Here is a 14,689-nt window from a genome sequence, read left to right as displayed (position 1 = left end):
AGTTCCCATGTGCAGTGGCACTAACTCTATAGTATAGTATATTCATAAAAATAAATATACACCTGAGCATAGAAAAAGCTAAAATCTGAAACAGTACTGAATATGTCAATCCAGCAAACTCTAACATTTAAAATATTGGCATACATTTAAAAGATTTTTTTCTTATTTGTCAGTTTTAGGTTCCCTTAGAAGAAGGTTCAATACATTATTTTCCAGAAGTGGAATCTTCCCTTAGAAACCTGAGACTGTAATGCTAATACCTCTGTTTAATTGCATTTGCATGCAGAGAGCTGATTTCTAGCACCATTATTTATGTATATGAACTTGTCCACGTACAAGCAGCTAATGTTCACGAGTATATGCAATTACTAAATGGGGAGAATTTAGTTTACCTTCTAAAATGCTTCTTACAAGTAACAGATTCCCTAATAGTTATTTTCCTTCATTACTAGCTTTAAAGTTTCTAAGATTGATTGTACCAGTTTCTCCAGATGTGTATGAATGTCAGTACTAAACAGAGCAGCTCACGACATATATAAAAATGACCATCAAAATGAAAAAATAACTTATGAACAAAGAATGCCAACTATATATTATCACATCCCATTTCTCTTCAGGTACTTCCTCAGCTTGCACATGTACCTCATTAAACCTGCTCTGTCACCCCTGTCCCTCACACAAGTTCTCTCTCAGTCCTGCCCAGTTCACCAAGACTCAGAGTGAGAGGTGGAGTCACTTCTCAGGGAGGAACTCAGCTTATGCTCTCTCATCTGTAGGTGTCAAGTTCTTGCTTCTCTTTCCTCAATCACAAATGAAATAGAGGAAGAAAAAAACTGTCTTTTGATGTGCTAGTTTTACAAAGTGACAGACCTATGCTCTTAAGGCCTTCTCATTTTTGCTTTTTTTCAGTGTGCATGAATAAACACTCAGGATATAATGAATTTGCAACTTTCAAGCAATTCTTTAAAAGTCTATTGGCTCGGAACTGTCTCTAAACGTCCACTCAAACACCCTTTTTCTGATCATCTTTTTCTCCCATATTTTTAGTTGCATCATCTCCTCATTAATTCTTTTATAGAGTAAGTGTCTCAAGGTAGATGAATGAGTATTTACCAGAAATGTTCAATAGCTCATATTATTAAAGTAGTAATGCAAACACTGGACAATTTAAACAGAAATTCTCTGCTGAAGATAATAGAACATTTGCTTCTAGCTCTTACTGATATAATTATATCTTCATATACCAATAGTACACTCTGGCATAATTTTAGGTACACACTTCATTTCTGTGCATTCTGAAATGTGTTACTGTAACTATACAGTAGTAACAGTACAGTTATTTAAAGAAATAAGTTAATTGGATATTTCTGAAAAAAACACTCAGAAAAGTTAAAGTTGTGAAAAAGGAAGCACAGTGAAGCTACACATTTATGTAGCAAAAAATGAAAGCAATTTTGAGTACCATCACTGTGTACTAAAGAACTAGTTTTTAATAGTGCAAATGCAAGGTTCAACCTCTCCCTATGTTTGATCATCAGTATAAAAGCAAATGCCATGTGTCCTACGGGAATACAATCATTTTGCCTGCAGAAGAACGAATAACAATCAGCATCTTAAAGCTAATTCCATTTTATAATACTGAGTTTTTATTATTATCTTTTATCTAATCTTTACAGAAAATAAATGGTAAAATTTTGAGTACGATAATGCATTAATGCCAAAGTAGAATAGCCTTTTTAAGAGTTTTGTATATTGAAAACTGATTTCATTACAGATATATAACAGATGTATCTTGTTTGCTCTCTGATGATAATTAAACCTTATTGATCTATCAACTTCCCTTGAGTAATCTTCTGGGGAAGACAACATGCAGAAAAGAAGCATTTTTTTTAATGCTGTATGCAAAGCAGCATAATTTTATATTAAATTTTAAAAAGTTAGGTTTGATTTTATTTCCTAGAGGGGATTCAGATCTTGATGATATTGAAAAATCACAGGAATTATCCCAGGAAAATGAATACTTACAAGACTTTGACCATTACAAACTGCTATCTACAACTACAAGGCCCACTGAATGTTGTCTAACGAGAAATTGTCATTTGTTCACCCTTTTAAGATGGTGTCAAACAAACCAAGATAGTGGGGAGCACTTGTGGCATATGAGGTGAATTCCCTATTGGGTCATATTATCAAGACTGCACACAACAGAGTGAGGGAAGTGATTATTCCCTTCTATTCACCACTTGTGAGCCCAAATCTCAACTATTGTTTCCAGTTTGGGGCACTTCAGTACAAGAAAGACATTGCTGAATTAAAAGGAGCCACCAAGCAGAAGCCACAAAGACAATAAAATTTCCCAAGGCCTGGATTCCAGGTCTTTAATTTACATCTATCTCCCAAGAGTTGGCCCATTTTACTGAGCTTTATAATCTGAATCCATTTACCTGCTGGCTGAAGTTGCACCATGATGAATGCAAGATCCATTAAGTCAATAGAAAGGAAAAACAAACACAAAGAAAGAGCTTGAGCCAAAGGCCTGATTTTTGATAAAGTCATTGCACTTTGGAGAAGACGAGCCTGGATTTTTGAGCCCAGTACCAAGCCAGTTTATGCATTTTACAGAGCAAATAATACATATTATTAAATGCAATTTAATAAAATGTAGGTGCAATCCATGGAAAAAGAAATAAAGCAGACCTTGCTCTTAAGAGTACTCTAATTCCAAGGCTTTGTGCAAAAGGATTACAGTCAGGAACATTCTTTAAAAAGCAGCCTTTTCTAGGGGCCTGGACTCAATACTGTCCATATGGGCTAAGCATGCTCTTAAGAGAATGAGCCTTACATGAGCAGTGAGCAGTACATGCCAGCTGAGGACTTCAGTGAAGAGCATGTGTCTCCTTGCAGGCTCTTCACATGGGAAACATCTATACACGTGCAGAGGAACCTAATTCCAGGGAATTTTGTAGTCCCCGCTACACCAAATGTTAATTTTGCATATAGCAGGTAAATTTTCTGGATCACTTTCACAATCTGTGATGTGTAAACTCTGCTAAGGTTTATCCTGTAGGTGTTTGAACTTGGTGTTTAAACATGAAAAAGGACTTGAAGTATTTGTTCTTGAACCTCTCGTTATAAGCAGTCTGATTTTTCAAAGTACAGAACAATGTTTCCACAGCCTGTTACGAGAAACCCTGTGTTCTCCACGGGGAAAATGTCAAATACTGTAATTATGTCAACCTTCTAAATGACATCTCTGTAATACTTCCCCGACTCATGAATTAATTTCTCAAAAGGCTTAGACAGGCTGTTTAATTTGGAGAAGACGTGAAAGATGGAAGTTCAGAAGACTTTTCAGAACTGAACTTCATGAACAGGCTTAAGAAATTCTGCAATTGTCTCCAGTAACAATGCAAATGTTGAAAAAGTAGCTTTTTTTGTACCAAATTGGAAAGACTTCAAAGATTGCGGGAATGCTTGTAAAACAAGAGAAAAATCCCTTAACTCTTACTGTATTCCTAGTATCCTGCCTCTCCTCAATTTCTCCTTCACATGATTTTCCAAGGTTGCTTCCAGAACAGTTTCAAATATGCTCTGGTTTTGTCAGCTCAGTCTCCTCAGCCCTGATTATCTCATATAAGCATCCACTGAATTTATGCTACTTTTGCAAATAATTACTCCTTAGGTACATAAATCAAACCCAAAAATCCAACAAAACCCACACCTATGTCGGATGGAATAATACGACAAATTGTGACAAAACAGGAAAGGAGCTGCTTATGATTTTATTTTGATTTAACCTACTTTTAGGATTACAATTAAAAGTGCTAAGAATATTTATTAATCCATTTTACGTTAATTGGGAAGTATCATACTTAGTTTTAAGAATTTTATTTGTGTTTATTTGGCAGATTTGAGGAAATTACTATTGACAAAGCAGTCTAAGAGGGGAAAGGAAATGCTGTATACAATTACAGTAATATCCATCACTATTGAATTTTTATTGTGTTCTACGAAAAATGAAAGGAAAAACAGAGGACAATGTATGCCAAAACATGTTTAGCAAATTTTGAAATTAATTGTTGCTATTGGATATTTTTGTCATCTGCTGAAGAGTTACTACTCAGATATAGAGGTTTCTGGATTGGTCATGACATACACACATGTTGCCCTGAAAAATTAAAATACTGATATACAGCTCTGTTCACATAAGAGCATAAATACATAGTATGTAAGAAACAAATGCTTATCATTAGATATAACAAAGCTTCAAAGTATATAAATTCATGATTTTATTCTAAAATAGAAAATCATATTGCAGAGTTCAGGACTCTAGAGGGCTTTGGACACCTCCAAAGTGTAACCTCCAGAGTGTAACCAACTCTCTTCCTCCTATAGATAATAGAAGAAAAGACAAAATAGAGGACTGGTCTAAACACACAGTACATGAAGTAAAAGGCAGGAATATAATGTGGGAGTTAGTTCACAGTATTTTACTCCCACCTCTAGGACATACTACTCAAAAGCTGATCAGAAAAAGATAATGCTCTATTATGTCTGACTCTATTATTTTACTTCTGTTGGCCAGCCCAACCCAGAGAAAAGTGAAAGTGTGAGACCACGTGAGGGAAGGAGTTTGTACCTCTTTTCCCATCCAACCTCCAAACTATACTTTCTCTCTTACTGACATCACTTGAACAACTGTCACAGAGAGAAATCAAATGGCTCTACATGACTCCTCTCACTTGAAGTATGCTCATGCTTATTAATTATCAATCGTAGCTGATATATCCTTGATTGCTGCCTTTCTAAAAAAAGGACTCAAGAAAACCTTTATTTTAACCCTTTGACAGCACATAGGCATAAACGATTTTTATGAAAGCATCTTAGGAAACTTTCTCTTACTATTTAAAAAGGTGACAAATCTGAATATGTGCTGTACTAACTATAAAAGGGGCAGTTGGATTGACTGAGGCTTCTGTTTCAACTTATTCACAGCAGGATGTACACAATTCTGATGATAATGTAAAGCTTTGGTGCTGCTTTTTAGTTTACAGATGCTACCTCAGTTTTCTGCAACTACCCCAAACCATAATACTAAATTATGAAATTTTGTTGTTTAACAGATTAGAGAATTACAGATTAATGACATGTATCATGATATTCTAGGTAATTTCATCGGCTACACACCATATGCCAGCTATTTTGAATTTGCTGACAGTTTGTTAGTATTTTAAAATATATTAGACATTTAGATATGAATTAATAAGATACACATAGGCACTTTATACTGTTTATTTTGTATATTAATAATTCTGCAGAACAATGAAGTATTTTTCATTTCTGGTATGAGAATTGAACTGCCCAGAAAAGCATACTTTCTATCAAATAAAACAATCCTTGACTTTATACTATAAAACAGTGATTAAAAATTAATACTTGAATTAAAATGTTTGCACATAGTGAAGGTACAAAAATTTTCCATTAACTGTTTAGAAAGACAATGGTTGGAAAACGTGTTTGTGTGTGTGCGTACTTATATAAGGATATTTTAAAATTACCTGTCATCTTTTTTTCTTAAAAGTTAGTGTGAAACATGAGCTAAGAAACATATCCCATTGTTTGCTACCATAGCAATTGCAAAGCAAGGGTGAGTCTAAGATTCTACATTCTTGTCTTGCACAGATAAAATTGAAAGATGCACACATGAAATAAAGCAAAGTTGAATTCTCATAACCAAGAAACACAAGGCCTAAAGCAGAATTACATACCAGATACAAAAGCTCCAGTAAAAAGTGCCTCAGCTGCCTTATGGTTGTAGAAAAACCCATCTCCTACAACTTATCAGAGATAAATGTGCTTTACAAACCAAAAATTAACTGCAGCCCTTTGTGTCAGTATTCAACTTTTCAAACAAAAAGAAACTATGGAATTGGTTGTTTGCAAACAGTTAATTAAACATTTAGTAACTACTCAAAGTTTAAGAAGAACAGGCTGAACTCAAGCAGTTGAAGGAGGAGGAAGCCATTTTGGGTGTGGCACCTGCAAAGTCAACAGGTGCTTTCTTTAAAGAATTTAGAAACACATCCTCAAAGCAAAATTATGATTTGCATTCTGGGAAACAAGTGGCTGGGAGAAAAAGGGAACTCACAGCAGCTGTAGAAAATGAGGTGTATTTGATGTCATCAAATCTGAGGAACAGCTCTTAAATTCTGAACAATTCTGTAATGGGTGAAAAAATGTTCAACTAAGTCTCAGTGAAATCAGTTCTTAGGAAGTGGATGATAATATCTGCATTTAACTCGTGGGTACCACAGCTTTGTGCTATGATTGGCTGCCATCTGGGCTCCATCTGACAGCAGCAGATTGGTATTCTCTGCACACGTCCTTGCAATTCCTGTCGCCTGTGTTTGCTGTCCCTTACACATACACACAATACATTATTTACTCAACTATAAACATTTCTGTAATGTACACAAGCAGCATCTACAGAGCAATCATGCATCAGCATTCAAGAGCAATCTAGTATTAATAGTACACACATGTCTAATATTTTTACAACTGGTTTATAATAAGTATTTTTAAGGGTGAAAACACTTTGTCACCTATAAAGCTTATAAACCTTTCAGTTTTTTGTTCACTTTCCTTTAGTCCCTGAATCATAACAGTTCATTATTGTATGCATAATATTTTTGCTTTCATGAAGGTAACTTTCTGTTAAGCACGTTAGTTAAATAACTGCAATGGGAACTGTAAGTGTGACTGAGAACAGAGCAAAGCAGCTGATGTGTTAGCACTGCACAGGAATATTTTTCTTCATGAACAGCAATTTTGTAAGTAGGCTATCGGCATTGGTGTACAAACAAAACTCCTACAGAATCAACAAGGACAGGTCTGTCCTTACTTAAAAGAGCAGAAGATGTTACTCCTCTCCATTTATTAAATGATTCAACATTGCGGTATGCCTGCAACTAATTAGTATGATCAACACAGTGCAGGGCAGGAACAAAAGCAGACCAGCCTCTGAGATGTGCTGATGTAAAAGCACACAGGAGTATACATTTTTAAACCCTGTCCTATAATTTATAACCATTACGTACTAATCATTCATGATGGAACTTTCATTTATAAGACTGAATTTAATGTCATTTCTGATTAGGTCTGTCTCAGGATATTAAAACTGACCCACAGGTTTATTCACTCACTAGCAGTTAAACAACTTACTTTCTTTTAGACTGTTTTACACTGAACATTATAAAAACCCAGAAGGTCAGCTACTGACAAGTAAGAATGAAACAGATGCACGTAAAAAGAACATAAATGTATGGCAAAAGAGAGAGAAAGAAAAATACAGGTATATTTGCTAAGTCATATACTTACCATTAGCACTGCGAAGTTACTGAAGTGTGTACTCTGAATGGTGGTAATATTGCCTGCAGAACTAATTATGTGGCACCCTTCTCCCCACCAGCCTCCATGTCCATCTAGAAGGTCAAAATCCCAGAAGGCTGCAATGGGGTCTATACCCCGTGCAAAGTGCCTCAATCCTATAGTAAGAGGGCTGGTGAGGTTTCCAAAACTGCACCCATCTGCAAAAGGAACAAACTGAATCAGAGAGACGGAGTGATGAGTGCTCTGTAAAGAGATCAGATACACTAAACTATGGGGAAAAAAACCAGAGGACATAAAATCTTAACGGTCAAAATCAAAGGTAGCGCTCACATCAGAGAAGTGTGCAATGGTATAAATAAATCTGAATATTTCAATCACATAATGTGTCAAAATGATCTAATCATCCCTCACAAAAGAGATCTTTTTTATTGTTTCAGATTCTCCAGTTACAACCAGTGTTACACTATTGCCCATGCAACTGCAGAAATGGCTCAGTTTCATGGCAAGATTAATAGCTGAGACAATTTTGCACTTTGCAAGTCACATTCAAACATTTAAACATGCTAATAGAAATGAGAGCACTATCCAGTACCGGACAAAATTAGTAAAATTGCATGGGTGAGTAATTAATCAAAATAATGACTCACTAGCACATACAATGTATCTTATTTAGACAAAAGTCTTTAACAACATCTGTTTTACAGCCATCGTATCAGAAAGTATACTGCTGAGTATTGATACATGCAACAGGGCACTACTCCCACTCCAAAAGCCTGATTTTTATCAGTGTCTAGGACATTAACTCTGCAATTGTAAAGAGTAAAACAAAGCTCCTTCTGATAGCTGTAAGAAGCAAGCATCTGTAACAATGCAGTCTACAAACAGTAGCCCAGAATTTGCCTTCTAATCATAGTGCAAGGGCATTTCTTTATTTGCAGGACAATCCGAATAAAATCGTGCAGATAGGAACAATTGCAAACATTGTACTAAAGACAGATACTGTTTCCAGCCTCTCAGCACAGTGCATACTCTACTCCTCTATTCTCTACACAATCAAGTACACCGTAGCTTTTAGATTAAAGAAAATAATGCATATCAGCTTCTCACCTATTTTAGCAAAAACAGCTGGTGTGGCAACCGTCCTACGTTTCCCATCATCTGCGAGATTTGATGAGTTTCCTGTGCTAGGAAAGAGTTTTCCATTTCGAAAGACAATAAACTGTAGCTTGCAAGTGGAGTTATCAACAGATTGCCAGGCTGAAGACTGAGAGAAGACAGACTGTGGCAAATGAACTGAAGCTACTGCTACAGCATTCTGTACAATGAGAAAAAAAAAGAAACATTTAAAATGCAAATCACAACAGGGTTGCTTTCATGATGTTTTAAACTCCTGTACAAGAAATGTATGCTGCCTTCCTTTTCCAACAGACTGGAAGCAACCAAAGAAGCACGGGCTGTAACCATGGGAATAGGATTGGTACAGTGCATATTAAAAGGGAAAGCGTTTTGATTGAATGTGAGAGTCTATATGGTCAAGCTCCCTGCTGCAGAGGTGAGAATGGTTCTTACCGTGCCTGCTAGAGGGTCCATCAACACTGCAGATCTGATTTAAAGAGACAACCTCTACCAGGTTTTCTCCTTCACTTAAAATAGAATCAGACAACTTACATTAAAACATTTCTCCGAAAGGGTACCTAAGTATAAAAATAATTTTATTATTAAAACAAATTACATCTGCAGAGGACTGCAAGTGCAGTAAACAACACGGTTTTATCAATGTTTTTCTTGCTTCATATAAGGAAACTCAGTTAACTATGTTTTAGTCATGCAGGATAAAAAATATTACAAACCCTAATGTAAAAGAAGAAAACAAGCCAACACTGGGAGAAAATGAATAAGGCTGTCAGATCACTATAATAGCTTTGAGCCGTGTGTTATACACCCTGTTACAAGCAGATAATTCCCTTACAGCAGAGCTATAAAATACACCAAACATTGTATTCTGAGGACTTCACTTATCAAGCATTTTTTTCCTGCCAAAGTAGTAAACTAATCATTAAAGACTGAGATATTTACAAGGAATAACAAATGATGAGCAATGGGAAAATAAACAGGGAGTCTGTCCTGAGCCTTGATGTGAAAAGTGTATGTATTTAAAAACAAACAAACTACAAAATGTTCTAATTTGCATTTCCCCCAAGGACAGATTATGGCTCTGCGCACATAATTTACATAGATTATCACAGTTTACTCATAGCACATGTACGTTACCTATTTCAGAAGTAAAACAATGATCTTCACAACCATATAAACAAACATGACATTAATATATGACCATGTGCTGGGAGAAATACACATGTGAGAGATAAAAGGTGTAACAGAGATCAGTAAACTAAAATGAGTATGAGAAGCATCTAGTGACCATGCAATAAATATGGAAGAAAAGCATGAGTAGTCTGTGATGTCATTTGGATGCTTAAATAAGGAGATAAAGATTTTTGTACACCATTTTCCTTACACCATGTATATTTTAGGAAGGTTTTCAGATTTTAACAGTAAAAATGCAAAACCATCCTTTTTTAAGTAAATATTCAACCTAGGTGATGCTGCTCATTAAAAGTGCTCAGGAAAAAAAGAGCAGATAGCAAGAGAACATGTCTACATTAGAATTTTAAATTATTATGAAGGCTTTAATTGGAATTAACTGAGCTAAACTTCAAGCACTCATCCTGAGATTGTTTCCACTGCCTAATTCACTAAAGCTGTTATAATTGGCTTTATCTCATGCTTCTGAAAAAGACATATTTTACTCTATGATATCCCAAGTATCTGCATATGCTGAACCTCTGATGATACCATTTTGGCCTTGAAATTACTATCAAAAAGTATGCACAGACTTTCTTAGAAGAGACATTTGTCAAACCCCAGATCACTGTTAAGGACTTATCTGGAGATGTACAGAAGTGTAAGAGAGGTTACAGTGTGATTAACTTTACATTTATACTGGATTTTTATTATTATTCTGTGCTGGAAAAAGCAACAATGATGACATATTAAATTACACTAATTATTCATTATACATAAAAAGAGAAAGCTAGAAGCATATGAATAAGCTTATGATAATGAAACCAACAGCTAAAGGCACTGGGTTAAGCAACAATGTGCTATGACTTGACAAAAGCAGCCCTACACAAACCAGAGAAAACAACAGGTTTATAGCACTTTTGCTAAGAGGGGAAATCGTCTAATTTATTGTGGTTCTCTAATTTCTTCTCCATTGGGACTTACTGATACTAATAGGAAAAAGTAATGGTGTAGACAGAGCTTGCCTGTGGGACTGGGGAGATGTGGAGCAGAAGCTGCTCCCACCTGAAGGGAGATGGCGAGCAGGGCTGATGGCAGCCACCGAGCTGGGGCAGGACCAGGCTGCATCCATCCCTCTCCTCCTCACCAGCACCCATCTCTGCCCACAGAGACCCTTCAGCATACAGCAAGGGAGGGAGGAACCTGACCAGGGTGCCCCAAGTCTCACTCACAGATTACAGCTTCACATCACAGGGGCAAGGTTGAATGCAGGGAAGAAACGCTGCACACAGCCCACAAATGGAATTAGTGTGGACTCGTTGCTCTGCTCGGGCTGACTGAGCAAATCTCAAACATGCAGCAACATCAAATTATTTACTTGACAAAAAGACACATTTACAGAAAACATTTTCCTGATCAGACTTCAGGACAGTATTTTTCCCTTGTTGTCTGCTCAAAATGAATACCCATAACACAAACTATTTAATAAACTTCAATAAATAATTGCCTACAGTTACTTTCTGGAGGACAACTTTATTTTAAATACTACACACTTATACTACCTATTACTTCAATTATTTTTGAGTGCAGGTAGGCTGGTGGAGTAAAGGGCAAAGGGACAGGGCTATTCCTTAACTAGACAAATGTACACATAAACTCAAACTACTTGCTGCACATCAAGTATTTACTTAGAAATTCATCAAAATTAAACATCTAAACTGTCTGCTACAGCGACATGCCTACCAACAAGATCCTATGGTAGGATATTAATGAAAAATGCACATAGTGAGAGGACCCTCACATTCACAATGCTGTTTAAAAATATGAATAAATATGTGAACAATTTTTTCATCTAAGATGTGTGAGAATTTTCAGTAGTAGTATTCATTATTCACAGAAGAGGGATGATCTGAGCACTGAAGTAGTTCCTATCATTGTGGCAGAGGATGGAGGGAACCTGCTGGAAGGTTCAGTCTTGTATTCTGCTAATCTTGTGTGAGGTAAAGTATAAGTTAGTTCCCCACTCCTGCCTCAGTTTCCCTCTCACTTAAGCAAAATAAAAATGATGGCATTTATTTTGCCCTGTAAGATGCTACAGAGTTCAGAGATGAAATACAATACGGGAACAGATATTACTAAAACCAATGACAGTAACATCAAGTTTTGAGTGAATGATTGTGCTTCAGATGCTTCAAAATTCACATAAATCATCTCATTTAAATTTTCTTTTTTTTTTGAGCATCACATCACATAGGAACTAAAATTTCTGAGCATGATAGTGGCAAAAAGCTGCCTGCGCCTCTGAGAAGAGAGAAAGAGCAATAGAAACAGACCCACCATAGGAGCCACAGTTTTACAATGACAGGCCAGCCCTGGCATCTCATATTTTTCCTGGAAAAGCTTAGAGTTTGTGTCAGCAATTCACCAGTCAGGATTTAGACATTCTGAGAGTGTTTTCAAAACAGAATGTCAATAATCCCATCATGACTCCATTTCACTTTTAGTCCTATTAACTGGATTGTACTAGCATTGATTAGAAAAAAGAAATCCTGAACACAGTGCAAATTCTTCTAAGGAGCATTTTTCTGCTGAAAAATGCCAGTAATTTAAAATGAAAGTTATTCACAGACATCCACCCATTTGCACATAAATATGATAGAAATGATTTCAAACCCTCTCAAGTATCTTCCATGTCATCTGCCCAGATATCTGAAAATCTGCTGTGTGACCTGCAGTCAGGGAAAGAGGGCTTATCAGCTCTAAACCAGCTCTGAGGATTTTCTAGGAGGCTTCCTAGGACTCCTGGATCCTAGGACTTCTTGGAACCTGCTCAACTTTCCAAAAAGTGAAATGAACGGTTGTTTTAAACACTCTGAACCATAATTTGGGTAGTACAGTTTTATAAGCTTTGAAGTTTTAGGGTTTGTTTCCATTTTTGACCTGATTTTGTATGTGTGTGTGTAATTTTTCAAAATATCTGAGGCACCAAAATGGAACCAATAAATCTAACTGGATCCTAAAAATTTTAAATTTGAATGGAAAATCTCATTCTGAAGAGGACATGGTCCTCAGGATATTCAGAGCTATGGATGCTTGGCATTCTTGCAACTCAGGCATGTGTGACCCTTATTAAAATGTTTTAAAGGAAAAATAAAAGATTTAAAGTGAAGTTTTTCCCCAGGCAGTTTTATTCTGGTAGTTGTCCATTCCTTATAATCAATGCCAGCATTTACAAGGAGTTTTTTTAAGTGTTTAGGAAAGACAGCCTCTTGCCTTAGGTGACTTTGTGATACCTTGGTTCTTCTACTTTCATAAGTCCTTTAAGAGACCTGCTCCCATTGAAGCATTGCTTTCCTGTTACAGTGTTCTACTTGACTAAAATTTAGCATAATATTGAGAGACTGTACTCATTATCAAGCAATCATTATCAAGAAACATACTTGGTAACCACTGCGGAATGACAAAAATCAAACTGTTTTCAGTAACCCTTGCATATGCCTTGGTACTAGATTGGTTTTTGAGTTCAGGCACAGTATTTCTATTTAAGATAAAATATATTTCATAGAAAACCAACCAATTCTGAATCCTCAGAACAGTCATAAGGTATGTTTTTCCAGTCAGCAATTTCCTTAACTTAAAAAGCAGCACCTTAACAACAGGTCAGAGGAAGTCTGGAGGGAAAAAAAAAAAAGAAAAAAAAAAAAAAAAAAGAAAAATAAAAAGAGTAAACGAATTCACCTAAAACCTGGAGGAGAACTGGAAAAGCAGCTTCACTGTTTCCAGATTTCAAAGAATCTGATAAGGTGATGTAGAGATTCAGATGCAAGACACCATATATTAAATTTAATATAAAGAATTAAAGATACAAAGGGTGCTGCCAAAATAGGCACCAGCTATATAAAGTTACAGTAAAAAAAATAGAAACTAAGCTATATAGGTAAGAGCTACATTATTAAATATGTACTGACTGAGTTAACGGTGTGGTCATCATAATAAAATCAAGCAAATAAATTATTTATACATATATAATAGATCTTATTTAGTCCCTTGAATAAGACAGCAAATCCTTAGAAGCAACTGAAGATTTCAGTTTGGGGTTTATGTTAAAGGTTTAGGTGTTAACATAATAAAAAAGAGGCAAAATTGGTTTTTTAGCTGTCTCCCCTGGTAGGTATTTAAACAACACTCCTTTGGAATTATCTCAGCACAAGATATGTGATGTAAGGACAGGCACTCGGCCCAGTGCTGTGAGGCTTTAGGTAGTCTGTACATGAGTTCTGATCTCTTTTTCTGGTATGAAAAGTATCAATCAGAAGCCCCCAAAATTTAGACCAGATGGGAATATACTAAATAAAAGTCTTGTAAAAAGAATGAAAACAATGCCAGTTTGAATATGCTTATACGAGACAAGCAAGTTGCAGGTGGTAAAAGAAACAGGACTGTGTTATTTTTTAATGGGATGATATCAAGCAAGGAAAGTAGAAGTTCCCCAGGCATGCTAACTTACCTACATAATCTGTCACAGTTTAACTGCGCTTTCTAGAGCGCTGTTTAAACACAAGTCTGGAAAGGCTCAGGGATGACTAGCAAGTGAAAAGCAGAATTTATATAGAATCCCAGGATGAAATGAAGCAGTACAGCAGTACTGCAGAAATGCCACATAAAATCACCTGGTTACTGAGATGAAATTGCTAAGTGTGCTGGGATTATTACATGATAAAGTCATTATGTAGAAATGCTGCAGTCCATGTCCATCTCAATATCTGGAAAACTAATTATGTAGTCCAAGACTTTTTTGTTCTAGCCAGGCATAAAAGCTGGTTTGATGCACAGTGAAAATGTGGAAACAATAAGAAATATATGTAAATTGCATCAAAAGATACAAAACAATCTTAATGTTTGAAATTATCACTAATTAATAATAAAAAGCTTTATAGGGTCATGCTATGGAAAGGTTAGATTTAGCAAACAGCACTGAAATTTTAGAAAAGCTGGT

The 14,689-nt window shown here is 35.9% G+C and overlaps 1 protein-coding gene across 1 annotated transcript in view; it reads right to left on the bottom strand.

Moving 5' to 3' along the window:
• Positions 1 to 14,689, bottom strand: part of LOC104696063 (adhesion G protein-coupled receptor A3) — a 263,063-nt gene that overhangs the window by 41,652 nt on the left and 206,722 nt on the right. The window contains exons 13-14 of the mRNA XM_039554100.1: positions 8,497 to 8,704; positions 7,378 to 7,586 (exon numbers count right to left, since the gene is read on the bottom strand). Of these exons, the coding sequence (XP_039410034.1) occupies positions 7,378 to 7,586; positions 8,497 to 8,704 (417 nt within the window). The remainder of the gene's footprint in view (positions 1 to 7,377; positions 7,587 to 8,496; positions 8,705 to 14,689) is intronic.

The sequence above is a fragment of the Corvus cornix genome, chromosome 6, assembly GCF_000738735.6.
Source record: "Corvus cornix cornix isolate S_Up_H32 chromosome 6, ASM73873v5, whole genome shotgun sequence".
NCBI classification, from domain to species: Eukaryota; Metazoa; Chordata; class Aves; order Passeriformes; family Corvidae; genus Corvus; species Corvus cornix.
This window is presented reverse-complemented; position numbering and strand designations above follow the sequence as displayed.